Source organism: Neophocaena asiaeorientalis, unplaced genomic scaffold (genome assembly GCF_003031525.2).
Source record: "Neophocaena asiaeorientalis asiaeorientalis breed wild unplaced genomic scaffold, Neophocaena_asiaeorientalis_V1.1 scaffold547, whole genome shotgun sequence".
Taxonomy (NCBI): Eukaryota; Metazoa; Chordata; class Mammalia; order Artiodactyla; family Phocoenidae; genus Neophocaena; species Neophocaena asiaeorientalis.
Genome location: NW_020185330.1, coordinates 57,321 through 73,556, shown reverse-complemented (window position 1 = coordinate 73,556; position 16,236 = coordinate 57,321). Strand labels below are relative to the sequence as shown.

General features: G+C 41.9%; 1 protein-coding gene across 2 annotated transcripts in view; it reads left to right on the top strand.

The window, feature by feature from the left end:
• The window catches only part of PYGL (glycogen phosphorylase L), a 58,608-nt gene that overhangs the window by 12,676 nt on the left and 29,696 nt on the right, over positions 1-16,236 (top strand). For both annotated transcript variants that reach the window (XM_024734735.1, XM_024734736.1), the window contains 4 exons: positions 7,345-7,476; positions 10,637-10,748; positions 11,072-11,154; positions 15,778-15,921. In XM_024734735.1, coding sequence (XP_024590503.1) covers positions 7,345-7,476; positions 10,637-10,748; positions 11,072-11,154; positions 15,778-15,921 — 471 coding nt within the window. The remainder of the gene's footprint in view (positions 1-7,344; positions 7,477-10,636; positions 10,749-11,071; positions 11,155-15,777; positions 15,922-16,236) is intronic.

Sequence of the window (16,236 nt, the reverse complement as noted above, 5' to 3'; positions counted from 1 at the left end):
CCCGTATCCCCTGCATTGGCAGACGTCTTCTTAACCACTGCGCCACCAGGGAAGTCCCCCAATAACTCTTGATAGTAGGAAGCATGTCACCATTTTTGTAGGTGAGAAAACTGAAGGTCTTAAGAGGGGAAGTCACCTCAGATCACACAGCTGGCAAATAAGGCTGTATATCCGCAGATTTCCAGGTCCACATTCAGTATTCTTTTCTACACTCAGAGTCTTGCCCTCCTTAACATGCCTATCTTACAAGATATGTAAGCTCAGTGTTCTAATTTTTTTTAGAAGACGAAAGCAGGCAGTCCCTGTTAACTATTATATTAAAAAACTCTGGGTATAATTATAGTGCTCTGTAGAAAACTGCACAAATAGTAATGAATCCATACAAATGACTCTCATTTTATTTTTATATAACCAAACTAGATTCTTAAGTATTTGTTTATCTTTGCTAACTCTTTGAACTACAGTCAGCCCTGGCATGGACAGTTTTCCCCGATGCTAAGTGTGATTTAGGTTTTTTCTCTCCGTATCTTTGTCTCATACACACACATCACTGGCAGAAGGATACTGGATATTCAAGAAGCCTGAGCTCTCTGAGCCCTCCCAAGAGTCAGTCCAAGGTCAGCGTGATCAGGCATTGGGTTGAGGGACCTAGGCTGGAGCTAATCCCAGGGGAGAGGAAGGCTGAGAAGCTGAGTGTCACCGCCATCCACTTTCCCCTCCCTCAGTGTTTGGACACTCTGGGCCAAAGAAGAAGGGCACTAAAAGATTTGATATAAGAGAATGCACCAAGGGAAGTCCCAGGAGGAGAATATTGGGAACATATTGAAAGACAAACTTCCAAATTTTGTTAAGAACCAGTGTATCTTTAGCTACTCCTAAATCAATTAGGAGGCAGCATTGGGTAGAAAAAAAATTGGGCCCTAATATGAGATCTAATTTCTAATTTGAGGCCTAAGTGCAACTCATTACCCTTATGAAGTTTGTTGTCTTGATTAGGTTACCTAGCTTCCCTGAGCCTCACTTTTGTCTGCAAAATGGAGATGCCAGCTTCACAGAACTATGAAAATATGTAAAATGTCTGTTGCACAAATAGGCACTCAATGAAATGTTAATTTGGCCTAATAAAAGGAGGATAATTTTTTAAATTGTGGTATTATATAATAAAATATTAATGTAACCATTAATATGTTTTTAATTAATTATAATGAAATGGGAAATTGTTTATGACAGCTGAAAAAAGGAGGTATAGGATCATTTGGATAGTATGACCTATCCAAAAGAAACCAAAAAAATAAAGTGCTAGAAAAAAAAAATAATGTCAAAGCTTCAACAGTAATTAATTATCTCTGGGAGATAAGATTATGGGTGACTTTGACTATCTTCTGTTTGTTCTCCTACATGACGCATATTTCATAGGAAATGTGTATTTTATAATCATAAAAAGATATAAAAACAGGGCTTCCCTGGTGGCGCAGTGGCTGAGAGTCTGCCTGCAGATGCAGGGGATGCGGGTTTGTGCCCCGGTTCGGGAAGATCCCACGTGCCGCGGAGTGGCTGGGCCCGTGAGCCATGGCCGCTGAGCCTGCGCGTCCAGAGCCTGTGCTCCGCGACAGGAGAGGCCACAACAGTGAGAGGCCCGCGTACCGCAAAAAAATAGAAAAAAAAAAAGATATAAAAACAAAATAATTGGTTCCCTTCCACAGTGAAGTAATCTAGGGCTACATGGTGAGAAGCCTAGCTTGGCAGGCGTTTCCAGTAGGACCAAGATTTTAACACAACCTGACCAAGCAATACATGGTATCCATTCTCAGTCTTTGTATCCTGTATGGTACTCATTATACCCCAGGATGTTTAAGGATTTTATTTCTTACTTTTCTGTGAAAGATTTTTTTTAACTCAGCAGATCAGTCTCAAAAAATTGTCTTTCAAGTGCATTTTCCCCAAAGTCTTATGAAAGGTCACTCTTTATTAATCCCACCTATGACCTTTGCTACTTTTAAATGGCCTTATTTCAGGAAACCATCCCTTCTCTCCTGTGAGACCCAAGAAGTATATATTCTAGTGTTTTTAAAGGAAAAAGAGAGACCAAGTGGCTTTTGCTAGTCTCCAAAGCTAGCTTTACTACATCATCACTTCTTTCATTACAACTGAAATTGAGTCAGAAGGACACCTAATTTTATCTACCATAGCCATTGTTCACTGGGATGGGATTTTAAAAAGCAAACATAAAAAAGAAACTGTTTCCGTGAAAAACAAAAAATACCTTCCAGGAAAGCAGAATGCCTTTTGGGGGCATGGTCACTGCTCTACTCACATCAGCTACATGGTTGCTCTTACAGTGGAGAAGGCCGATGAAAATTGCACAAACTAGGAAGATTTTTAAAGGTTGACAGACTTTCAGTTTTGAAGGCTCTCTTCAAGGAAGATTTGCAGTAATAAAGTGTTTGTTGTGAACTCCACCCCACCCCGCAAGGAAAACAATTTTATTGCTCAAATGCTTGACTTACCTCGAACTCTAATGGGGATCATTGAAACCTTCTCAGAATAGTCCTCTGAAAATGACTGGCCACTGGGAAGAAGAGGGGGGAAAGGCAGTTGCGACAGCCTCAAGTTAAACAGTCACACACTAAAGTGCTGAGTGGAAAGACGCTGATAGTAGAAATCTCAGGGTTGAATCAAGCAGTCTGCTGGAACATTCTTTCCCTTAGAACCCTGCTATACCTAGTCATGCACAGTTCACATTACCCAGCAAGCCTCCCTCTCCTGACCATTGTTGAATTCCTGGTGCTCCCCAGAAACATTTACCAATGACTGGTACCATCAGAAAGCAAAGTTTGTTGACAGTCCCTGATGGTTGCTCACTGGTTCTTCATGTCCCGTGTATCCCGCAGTTGAGGGGAAAAGCGTTTCTTCGAATTCACTCACTCACAGAGGCCCTGAGCTGACCTCTGCTTCCATGCTGGCTGGAATAGATCCCACCGAGTAATCTCTCTAGGAAGACCCCAGATCCAGCTGCCATGCATCCCCACACACACACACCACCACTGCCACCACCACCCAGGCGGGCACGCTGCTCCCCACGCCACAGTCTCCTGCTTGCTGTCTCAGCTCCTTTTCATCTGGGATGTTCAGATCCACACAGCCCACTTGGATATAAATGGAAGCTCTCCTCCCGTCTGGCCCCTGCCCTTCATATGGCTCGGCAAGTTAGTGCACTCAGGGATCACTGGTTACATGGAAATCTAAATTTACAGACCAGTTTGTTGATTTGTTGGAAGAAAGCAAGATAGAAAGAAGGTTTATCACCATCCCGCAGCCTCTGTGGATTGAGCTGGGGTGGCTGGAGGCAGTTCTCTCTTTCTCCTCTGATCTGCTCAGACCAGCTTGCTTTTATGAAATATCTATTTTTCAATTCACCTTAAAAACAAGCTTTGCATAACTGAGGGCTGATTTCTTGCCAAAATCAGGAAGAGACTCAATAAAGAACAGCAAGCTAGGAGTCCTATTCTCCTACAGAACTCGTTAACCCAGTGAAATGAAAACCAGCCATTATTTGGGAGGGAAAAATCAGACCAACATTGAGAGTGACTGGCTGACTAGTCCCTTGTCGCTTAACAGCGTGTCCTCAAAAGAGCAAGTGCAGCTTCTGATTTGCAGAGGCGGCCAGGAGGGGCCGGCCAGTGGTGGGAAGCCCAGAGTTCAGCCTCTCTTGTATGGGCATTTCACAGTGCTTGAGGAGAGAAGAGTCTGCTTCTGCTGCATTTTTCAGCAGAAAATATCTTGTCAGCTCACCTGTGCACATGATTTTCGAGAAGAATGCTGTTTCTGCCTCCTCGTCCTCCTGGTTCATGTAAAAACTTAAGGTGTATTTTACAACAGTCCTGAGTGCTGAAATGAGGCAAATAGGCCGTAAGGTTCTTTCCTGTTACAGGAAGCATTGTGTGTTCACATTGACCAATAATTTGAAACCCAGAACCTGCCCTTGCCTAAGTGCAGCGTGAAGTGTTTTGTAAGTCAGGATGTTTGATCTTTGTGCATATCCTCATTTATTTTTCATAGAGTTTCTAGTTATTAACACGAGCTAGAGGACTCTAACTTAACCAATTTCTTATCAACTGATAAAATTCAATCCTTTCCTTGTTAAATTTTAATTGTATTTTTGTTCTCTTTATGAATGGGATAGCCGAAGTCTCAATTCTGAATTACAGTTCCTGACTTTGTATCGCTGTGTAGCTCCCTGCTGCACCGTGTACCCCATGGCTACATGTTAAGATGCAAATTTTTTTTTTTTTTTTTGCGATATGCGAGCCTCTCACTGTTGTGGCCTCTCCCGTTGCGGAACACAGGCTCCGGACGCGCAGGCTTAGCGGCCATGGCTCCCGGGCCTAGCCACTCCGCGGCATGTGGAATCTTCCCGGACCGGGGCACAAACCCGCGTCCCACGCATTGACAGGCGGACTCTCAACCACTGCGCCACCAGGGAAGCCCCAAGATGCAAATTTTTAAATGGAAAATTTAAGACCCCTCCCCAGACTGCCAGGGACTCTGCATTTTAGCAAGGTGCATTGTATTGATTAGCTCACATCTAGGTCCAGCCTTCCCTAGGCTTCATCCTGCATCTGCTACATCCTCCTGCAGCTCTCTAATTCCAGACCTTCTATCTAAAGATGTTGTTTCTGTGTGTCCCCTTTTCATTCATCATGCTGGTAGCTCTTGTTAATGAGCAGCTTACTAGCATTCCCAATATGATCAATATTTGAATAAATGGATGTGTGTTTGCTTGTCTGGCTGTTGACATTAATGTTTTGTCTAATATCTCAAAAGATAGCTGTGTGTGTTTGCCTCTTTCCACACTGTGCCTGGGGCAGACACTGAATTCATACACAGGTGATCATGAAGCATCCAGTATTGTGTCATAATTCATCATTAATATCTTTTTAAACTAAAGCTGAGTTTTCTAAGAGGGAAGGATGAGGAATCAGGTAGGTAAAATAACCATATTGGGGGTAATCTCATTGACAAGGGAGCTTTGTACTAAAAACCTTACCCCTCCCTTCTTGCCAGAACACGATTGCATTTTTTAATATATATGGAGTATTTTAAAGGTTTCACTCATAATACCTTTACTTTAAAAGTGCAACCCCAGCCCCACCATGTGTCTTTTGTTCTTGTTTTGGCATTTTTATTTGTTTCTTTATAGAAAACAAAATGCATTTGATGTCCAGGATACCCTAAATACAAGTTAGATTTTTAAATTTTTATGAGAAATATTTTGTTATAAATTGATATAAATACATGGGAAAATGTTGTAATTGTCAATAAAATAAATTCCTTACATTTTAGTATATGTCATTTTCAAAACAAATTAGAAATAATAGTTCATGGGACTTCCCTGGTGGTGCAGTGGTTAAGACTCCACGCTCCCAATGCAGGGGGCCCGGGTTCCAGCCCTGGTCAGGGAACTAGATCCCACATGCGTGCTACAACTAAGAGTTCACATGCCGCAACTAAGGAGCTGGTGAGCTGCAACCAAGGAGCCCCCCCACCCACCCCGGCTGCAACAAAGGAGCACACATGCCGCAACTAAGACCTGGCATGACCAAATAAAATATAATAAATAAATAAATAATAGTTCATTATCAGATCAAAATTCCATAAGGATTAAATTAAACAAAGACTACAAAATATGTTCTGTTGATGGGAATGTAAATTGGTGCAGCCACTATGGAAATAAGTATGGACGTTCCTTAAAAAACTAAAAATAGAACTACCATGTGGTCCAGCAATTCCATTCCTGGGTATATATCTGGAAAAAATGAAAACGCTAATTCAAAAAGATACATGCACCCCAGTGTTCATAGAAGCACTGTTTACAATTGTCAAGGCATGGAAGCAACCCATGTGCCCATCAACAGATGAATGGATAAAGAAGATGTGGTACATATATACAATGGAATATTACTCAGCAATAAAAAATGAATTAAATATTGCCACTTGCAGCAACATGGATGGGCCTAAATAATATTATGCTTAGTGAAATAAGTCACACAGAGAAAGACAAATACAATATGTTATCACTTATATGTGGAATCTAAAAAATAATACAAATGAATGCATATGCAGAACAGAAACAGACTCACAGATATAGAAAACAAATTTGTGGTTACCAAAGGGGAGAAGGAACGGGGGGAGGGACAAATTAGGGATATGGTATTAACAAACTACTATGTATAAAATAGATAAGCAACAAGGATATACTGTATAACACAGGAAAGTATACCTATTATCTTATAATAACCTATAATGGAATATAATCTGCAAAAATACTGAAACACTATGCTGTACACCTGAAACTAACACAATATTGTAAATCAACTATACTCCAAATTAAAAAATGAAAAAAAAAGTAATAGTGTTCTGTGCCTATACTGAAATAAGCCTTATTAAGGGAGCTTTCTATGAGTAGTTTTTCTCAACCGATTCTGTGCTTTCAAGGCACAAAGCTCTTGACAGAAACCATAATGTAGGACCCATCAGGTCCAGGTATCCAACAATAAACATCCCTGGGAAGCCTCTCTCTTTCCCTCAAGCTAGACAATTGGATTCACAGATGTTGAGACACAGGCTTTAGAACTCACAGACCTACCATCAAATCTTACCTGTATCATTTACTATCCGTGCAACTTTGAGCAAGTTACAATTTCCTTAACAAAGGGAGAAGCCATAGCTCCCTCCTATATTTGCTATGAGGATTAAATGCAATAATATGTATAAAACATTTAGAGCAATACTAGCCAGTACTGTTGTTGATTTAGGCTGTACGACAATAACAAAGATGAATTGAGATTGACAGAACCAACATCTTTCTTGCCAAAACAGTATTCTTGAGTTGATTCTGTCAAAAATATATATATATTTTTTAATAAATTTATTTATTTGGCTGCGTTGGATCTTTGTTGCTGCACACGGTCTTCCTCTAGTTGTGGCGAGTAGGGGCTACTCTTCCTTGTGGTGCGCAGGCTTCTTATTGCGGTGGCTTCTCTGGTTGCAGAGCACGGGCTCTAGGCCTATGGGCTTCCGTGGTTGCTGCTCACAGGCTCTAGAGCACAGGCTCAGTAGTTGTGGCTCGCGGGCTCAGTAGTTGTGGCTCGCGGGCTTAGTTGCTCCGAGGCACGTGGGATCTTCGTGGACCAGGGACCGAACCTGTGTCCCCTGAATTGGCAGGCGGATTCTTAACCACTGCGCCACCAGGGAAGTCCCCCAAAATATTTTTAATTTGATATAGTTGAAGGGCTAGGTCCACCGCTCCTGAAAAACAAATTCTAAGCCATGTCCTTTTTGCAGATAGAAGAGGCAGATGACTGGCTCAGGCACGGAAACCCCTGGGAGAAGGCCCGCCCCGAGTTCATGCTGCCTGTTCACTTCTACGGGAACGTAGAGCACACAGAGGCTGGAACCAAGTGGATCAACACGCAGGTATTCTGAGAGTCCTCGTGCTGAGCATTGTATAGAGGATGGCACAGCGTGTGACGTGTATGTGGTGTTGAGTATAGTGTGTAGTATATTGAATAATAAAGTATATTTTTATAAATAAATCTGTTACTTCTCTTGGTGAACCCACTCATTTTGGAGACCGGGGAGCTGAGGCCAAGAGAGAAGTGACTTCCCCAAGGTCAAGTGACTTACCAGGGTCATTTTCTCATCCGGTTTATAAGAAATTAATCGATTCTATAATCCCAGCATGCTTAGCTCTCCAGTTTTATATAAAGCTGTTGAAACCAAGACTGAATAAAGTTAAATGTCATTCTTCACCCCACTGCCTTATGTACATTGACTTGTAAATTCTAAGGGGTAGATATTTTTAAAGTGAAGTATTTGTTCAAAGGATTACCAAAGTTCTTCTTCATTACACAGTCAAGAAAAACAATGCAAAATATTTCAAGATGCACTGTTACTGTGTGCCATATCACTTCTAGAGAAATAATGCTGGTGTCAATCCAAGTGTACTTAATGCACGGCCGTGTATCTATCCTGCCCCCAGATTAGAGTGTCACCCTGCTACTGAACAATTTACTTTTCAGCTCCTCTCGTGGTGGTTTGTGCTTTGCTGTCTTCATACGTCCTGATAAATAACCCCTAAGAACTACTGGATTGCACTGTCCAATCACTGGAGGCTCCACTTGAGATATCTGTTTAGTAAATATGGTCTTAGGCCAGAAAAGATGTCTCACTGGCCACTTTAAAAGCTTAAAGAAAATGGTAAAGACCAAGGAAACGCTGTTCTTATATGGCAAAATCAGGAACAACATTCAGTATTGTAATGCTGAATTCAGTTGGTTTGCAGACTCTAGACCCGTGTTATAGTGGACTTTTAAGCTGATGCTTTATTCTGCTAATCCATGCAAGGCTATTCACAGTTCACAAAAGAAAAACTTCTTGTGAAGTTTTTCCTATCTGAACATGATTTTTTCAGCATACGAAATAATGGATCAGAAGCTAAAATAGGTCATTATATATAATAAGGAATAAACTGATACTGTAATTTCAAGATGTTTCCCTCTATCCATCCCCCCCCTTTTATTTTGGTTAAACAAGAGACCACAACTGAGTTGCAGTTGATTACAAATATGATCGTAAGAACTGCAACAAATCAATTGTTAATATGCCTAAAGAATTCTCACATGTTTTGGGTATTAATCTAGCAAGTATTTGGTGTCTAAAACTTCCAGTGGCTTCTGATCTGTTTAAACGTACGCAGGTTATACTCCCAATCCTGGAGGCATTCTGTTTACTTCGTAAGTCCCACTGATGACCTTATGATGACCTGATGATATATTTACAAAGCACCTCTAGACATTTTCATAATATATCCAGAAATTCAATTAGGGAGAGTGTGTTTTTCTGTGCCCACAAAGGCAAGTTTATGGGGCAGATGTAATAAAGGGTGAGCTGACCCAACCTGTGCAGAATTTTATGGATTGACGCCACTGCCTGGTCAGCCCCAGGTTTGTAGCTAGTGAGGTCAGAGAGCTTGAGGTCAGACCTCATGTATGCCTGCTGTGAAGGCTTCCAGTAAACTGAGTTATTTGTTTCATTTCTTGTGTCAGTTCAGGTCCTCTGGGAAGCAGACAGAAGGGAGAATTAGAAGTACAAGTGATCTATTGCAGAAATGCCTGTGAAAGATAAAGGGAAAGGGGACGGGAGGAGGGGGGAAGTCGTTCAGACTGCAATGCAGGTGTGACACCTGTGAAGAGAGAGAGGGAAAGAAGGATTCTCAGGAAGGAGCCTCACACTGCAGTGCATCTCTGAACAAGTGCCCAGGCTGATGGGACATTGCTCATGAGGGGAGTCCTGGCTCTCATGCTCCCACCACGATGGGAGCATCCCAAAGAAAGCACAGCCTCATGTGAGCTCTGAGGTGGCAACTTCTCCCTGAAGTTCTCTAAAGGGACCTCCAAGCCATGTGCTTCCCCAGCTGCTTCAATTATGCTTTGAGGGTCAGAAGGACGAGTCATGTTTGGACCCAGACTCAGAGTCCCACTCTGTAAGTGACTTCTCCTGATTGACCACAACTTGCTCTTAGAACTCCAGAGATCTTTATTTCCTAGTAAAAGATATTCAAATAAATGTGATTTATTACTCTGTGGTTAATAATGTTCATGAAAGCATGACTGAATGTATGTGACTGACTGATATAGGCTAGAGTGTTTCATTCCTTCATAATTCAGCAGACCAAATTAAAGAGATCTGTGGTTAGGTTTCAACACTACCACTGACTATGACCTTGGGTAAGTCACTTCTCTCTCAGCTTCATTCCCCTCATATCCAAAACGCCTTAAGTTGCACTAGATGATCTCTAGCCTCCTCCGATTCAATCCATCTGTTATTCCCCTTCCTTAGAGCTTGATTCTGATGAGGCAGGGAATAGAAAATTGTCTTCTCCCACATAAATTTTGAATTCATGTGAAACATGGTTCATCTTCCTGTTCTTCTGTATTTCCATGACTGTCACAAATATTGAGCTAAATTTTCCAAAGCTCACCTCTTAGACACATCTCAGCTAATTATCAGCTTATTTGTTAGATCACTAAAATAACTCTTCTTTGTGCAACTTTGAAAAATCCAGCATAGCATTTTAAACATCATATGTAATATTTATCTTCATAAATTTCCTATTCTGCTAATTTTCACCATATTTGAAATCAGATCATTGAATAGCCTATATGAAACTTATCTTGATTACTGTTTTTTAATGGGTACAGATTCACATTTACCACTTTGCACATCGTATTTTGCTCTCTTTAGAGCAATGGCTTGATCTTGAAACATGAAAGATCTGTGTCCAGATCAGGGCAAGGGACACAAAGGGAAGTCAGCGTGGAAATGATGTGGAGGACCATCTGGGACCATCTGTCTGGGTCATTCCAGCCATCCATATTGTTCCAAGTGGGAGGAGGACCGACATGGCCCCTAATACCACCTCCAGCCTTGGGACCCTTAGCTTGGTTTAGGGATCATACAGTTTGAGTTGGTGATGGAGCCAGGAACCAAATTCCAGCTGCTCTCTCCCACCTCTGTTCAACCTCCTCCATCCACGTGGGTAACAGTAAGTAGCTGCTTTGGTTTCACCCCGCAGGTGGTCCTTGCCCTTCCATATGACACCCCGGTGCCTGGATATCTGAACAACACGGTCAACACCATGCGCCTCTGGTCCGCTCGCGCACCCAATGACTTTAACCTCAGAGACTGTGAGTACAGCGTGGGCTCCCTTTCCTCGTGTACCTTTAATCTTTCTGTCCAATAATTAGAGCCAAGTTGCACTGAGTTTCTGATCCAAACTCTTTAGTGACTAAAGCATTATATGGAGCAGGTATGGGGCACATGGTTAAATCAGTCCTTCAGTCTAACACTCTTAGACTGTCATGTGAATCACAGCATGAAGGTTTGCTGGAATCTTTTTGGATTTTTAGGAATCCCACATGGTACCCAACAAGCATCAGGTGAGATCAGGGGGCTTCTGAAAACAGTGGCTGGCTCGTCTGTTTATTCATTTTTCTAACATTTCCCTCAGTTAACGTTGGAGACTACATTCAGGCTGTGCTGGACCGGAATCTGGCCGAGAACATCTCCCGGGTCCTCTATCCCAATGATAATGTGAGTGATCAAGCTTGCTTTCTCAGTGGAAACAGAAGCAGCTTATTTCAGAAGCACCTATTCAGTAGCCATAAGGCACATACTTAATATTGGGTTTTTTCCTTCAGTGAGGAATAATCACCATATCTCTTCCTGACTTGTGTAGATTTCCCCTCCCACCCATGTAAGGAAAACGAATTTGTACAATTCATGAAATCAGAATTGGTGTTTCGCCCTTGATTAGTGACCCCATCACTAATTGGGAGGCTCTGTACATGTATTTCAAACCAAAACCTGGCTATAAAAGATGAGGTGCAGTACAGGTGAAGCACTCCTTCCTTTCCAAACAGAAATTTCATCCACAGCATCAGAAGTCCCTGGAGGTGTCTTGCCTGTTCTCTTCCCCTCACTCATGGGTATCCTCTGACCCAAGGCAAGGTGGGGTCATGGACCTCAGAATAGACCCAGGAGCAGACATTTGTTTCTTATGCCACTTATTTATCTCATTAAACTTTTTCTTATAGGTGATCATTCCAAAGTTTACACAAAAAATAACTTAGTTTAAGAAAAAAAAAAAAACACTTGGAACTGGATCTCAGATGACTGTTATGGATCTTTTTTTTTTTTTTTTGCCGTATGCGGGCCTCTCACTGTTGTGGCCTCTCCCGTTGCGGAGCACAGGCTCCAGACGCGCAGGCTCAGCAGCCATGGCTCATGGGCCCAGCCGCTCTGCAGCATGTGGGATCTTCCTGGACCGGGGCACGAACCCGTGTCCCCTGCATCGGCAGGCGGACTCTCAACCACTGCGCCATCAGGGAAGCCCACTGTTATGGATTCTTAGTGGGTTAAAATATACTTAGCTCTAACTTCTCCATGAGTAAAATAATTTTCTGGATGCTATAATTTTTTTAAAAAAATAATAATCTCAGAAGCAACCAAACCAGTACTCTGCTCCACAAAGATGTCCACAAAACAAGGATCTTGGGGACTAGGACATAAATGATCCTAAGACCAGATATCCACTTAGTGTTAAACCCATCTCCAAGGAGGCTTAAGTGGATTTGCTGCAGCATTTTTAGGAACTTAATGGTATATGTTATTTTTCCTTTGGGAGCAACGATGTGACTTCAGTACCTTAAAAGAAATCTGTAACACAAAAGCAAAAGACTGTTCTGTTTCAAGGTCAATTAAAGTAAGAATCCTTCCAAGACTGGAGCCACACTGCCTAGCCAAACCCAAGCCTGCAGGATTGCTTAACTAGAAGGGGCTTGAAATTCATCCTCCTATCTTCAGTAGGGCCCAAACCTAACTTTACTTGGAAATAATCGTCCACAACAATTGATAACACATACTAGGTTAGCATGGGGTGCAAAGTTGACTAAATTCATTGGGCAAAAACGGTAGCTCTCAGGGTTATGCTTGTTTTTAAGTAGAAGTTGATAAATCTTTTTCGTACTGCAACCACAAGAACAGACTCATTCCCTCTCCCCAACTTGGCCATAGCCCTATTAGTCTGTCTTCCAAGAGTCTCGCCCCCTGTCCTCACTCTGCAACTAATGAGATTTTTTTTTTTCCCTTGCTTAAAATTCTTTAAGGTTTTTGCTTACCCCTAAGAGAAGTACAGAATCGTAGGTGTATCTTCATCTATATGGTCATCAGTTCTCTGACACATCCTCTGTGATCTTGCCCTACCAATAGGTCCCAGCTGTAGAGGGTTATTTGCCCTGTTTTTTCTCACCTCCATGCTTTGCCCAGGTTTCCTCTGCCTGCAGGGAATACTCTGGCCCTCTGTGCTCACCTCAAATTCCTACTTACCTTTCAGGGCTCAGATAAAGAAATCATCTGAGTATTCAGGTTCCCAAAGTGCTGTGTATACACTTAAATACAACATAAATGTTTTTAAAAACTGTCTTGTTTTATTTCAAGCCTTGATTATACATCTGTCTCTCCCCAGTAGTTTGAACTTAACTGAGGTCAGTGATTGTTTAATTAATCATTTTATGTCTAGCACATTAAAAATTCCCTAACTCAATAAACATTTAAATTCATTGTGGATGGATTCATGTGCTTTTTTTAGAATAATGATTTCATTATATTTTGTACTATGAAACATGCTATTAGAAAAAGAAATATAAGCATATAAAAAACTACCAAGTTAAAAAAAAAATTCCAAATTCTATCACCTATAAATTCCCATTGGTAATATCAATCCAGACAGTTTCCTATTAATGACTTTAAATTTTTCTTTTGGTTTTTAAACTTTTATCAAAGTTGTACCTGCACACAGTTTAAAGAGAAAAGCAGCTCTCTGAGGCTTACTATAAAATCAGTCTCCTATTTCCCACTTCCCCAAAGCAACTACATCCCCTTGCTTTGAATTGCTTTCCTGGATACTTACCTCCATATTTCTAACAACATGCTGTTACTGCTGCTTCGTGATTTCCTCTTTTTACAATATTGATGCCCCACTACTGAAGATGAGAGTTTAGCTCCCTTCCTCCCATAGACTTCCACCCCCACCACAAAAACACGTTTTCTATGCCCACTCTCTCAACATAATCACATGGTGATTTGCACTAGCTCTTCAGCTAGTGTTTACATTATTATGACGCTGTCAGTGCTACAGACAGCTGATCTGTGCACATACATGTCATCATCTCTTGATTATTTTTCCTTTCCTGAAAATGTTCTCCTTTCCTGGAGTTAATCATTGTTTTGTTTGTTTGCTTGGTTTTCTGAGTACTTTTCCCTAATTTAGCCTATACTCTACCCCAGTCGTAGAAATTTCCTCTCAATATATTCAAACACCTTAGGTATTCTGTTGACTCGGTCTTGAAGTCTCTTCTGGATCTCTTCTGGTTGGCTGCTCCGCTGTCATCCTGGGATTTACTTTTCCCATTGTTCTGAGGACGTCTCTCTGGGGTCATTTGTTTCCAGGATCCCACGTCTTGGTTTGCTCCCTTGTTTTGGTTGTACACATGCCTGGGGCTTCCTAGGAAAGGGTGCAAGTGAGGTCAATTTTTTTGAGACCTTGCATGTTGGAAAATGTCTTTATTTTGCCCTCTCATTGGGAGTTTGCCTGGATACTGAAGACTCAAAAGTTGTTTTTTTTTTAATCTCCTAGTTTTTGGTGTTGCCGAAAAGTACAATGCAATTGGATTCTTGATCTTTTGTTTGAATTCTGCTTTTTTCCCCCTTTGAAAGCTTCTAGTCTCCCTCTCCCTCTTCCCCTCCCTCTGTCCCTCTCCAAACCCCCTCTCTCCGAGTGTACTAGAAGTTTTGGGGGGGGGTGCTTTGGTGTAAGTCTGCTTTCACTTATCACGCCTGGGTACCCTTTCAGTCTGGGGACACAGGAATACAGCTCTCTGAGAAATGGTCTGGAATTGTTAAACATCCTCAACTGGTTCTTTAGTCTTCTTACCTTTTTTTCTTTTATTTATCATCTCTTTGTCTTCCTGCTCACGTTTTGGGCAATCACAACTCTCTCTTCCAATCTTCCTATTGGGTTTTTCACTTTGGCTGTCATGTTTTAATTTCCAAGTAATCTTTTTTTGCTCTAGATATTTTCTTGAAGCATCTTATTCTTATTTCTTGAATACAATATCTAATCTATCTGAGGATACTGGTAGTATTCTTCTAATCATTCTTTTCTCTAATGTCTGTTACCTCTAAGTTGGCTTTTATTATTTTAACATGTTTTAGAAGTTTTTCTTAGCTGTCTAATGGTCCTTAGCTGCCCACTGAAACTTAAGAGAAAGGTACCAACAAGTTTTGGGGAGCTCTGTACACTTGTTTGGGATTTATCTATTTGGTTTCCCTCACCTGTGACCTGCTGGGGCCACTTCCTGGTGGAGTTCCTCATGTCCATGTCTAGGTCCTCCCTCCTGTGCTGGTCGAATTCCCTAGAGAAGACGCTTGCAGCTTCTTTCCTGGTGGAATTAACACTGGCTGCCTGTGTCCTCAAATTCAGTTGGGAGATGAAGACTGAAAGCATCAGTATTCAGTACATAAACTTTCACTGAGCCTCCTCCCCCATTTTTAGTATGGGATGGTACCCCTGCCTCCGACTTTACCTGCTGCTCTCCAGTCCAGAGACCCCTGTTATACCATCTCCAGAGAACAGACCTCCAGCTTCTGCCTGAGTTGGCAAAGGAGATTGTCCAGTTGAGGGAATTGGAGAGGAGGTCTGAGGCCAACTGCTTCTTAGGCTCCCCACTAACCTTTTACCCTCTCTTCACCCCTACTTCTGAAGGCACCCAATGCTGACAATTCCTGGGCCTTTTGGGAGCTTCAGTGTATACACTGGGTTGTTCCTTTGGCTTTTCTCCACTACCAGGTCAGGATGCCGCTTTCCTGGGTCTTCTGGTTCAGTTTACCATTTATCCATCTGTTTTTCAGCTTTTGAAAAGTTGTTGCTGTTGTCTTCTCTCCATTCCCTTCATCCTTTATCAGTATGCCTTTTTTCAATCCCTTTACTGTCATTTTAGTGGAGTTTCAGGAGGCTGATGCTTGGCATTCAACCTGCCAGCTTCCACCAGACATCCCATGGGCTTTAGCCTTTAAGTCCCCTGGTAGGGGATGCCACCCATGTTCTGGCCACTCCTAGCAATGTGAGCCCTCTCACTCAGTCTCTCTGGCTTGAAGTTTTTTGAAGGGAAGGAGCTGAGACTGAAGCAGGAGTACTTTGTGGTGGCTGCTACCTTGCAAGATGTCATCCGACGTTTCAAAGCCTCTAAGCTTGGGTCCAGCAGGAGTGCCGGAACTGCATTTGATGCCTTCCCAGACCAGGCGAGTATTCAGCCTGAACGCAGGCGGGAACAACTGAGGGCATCAGGACTTCCATCAGATTTACTCCTCTGCCTCCATGCTAAAAAAAATCTGAGTGTCTATGTACCAATCAGAAACAGACTCACAGACATAGAAAACAAGCTTGTGGTTACCAAAGGGGGTGGAGGGAGGGAAACTAGGAGTATGGAATTAACAGATACACACTGCTATACATAAAATAGATAAGCAACAAGGATTTCCTGTGTAGCACAGGAAATTTACTTACCTATAATGGAAAATAATCTGAGAATATTTATATATAACTGAATCACTATG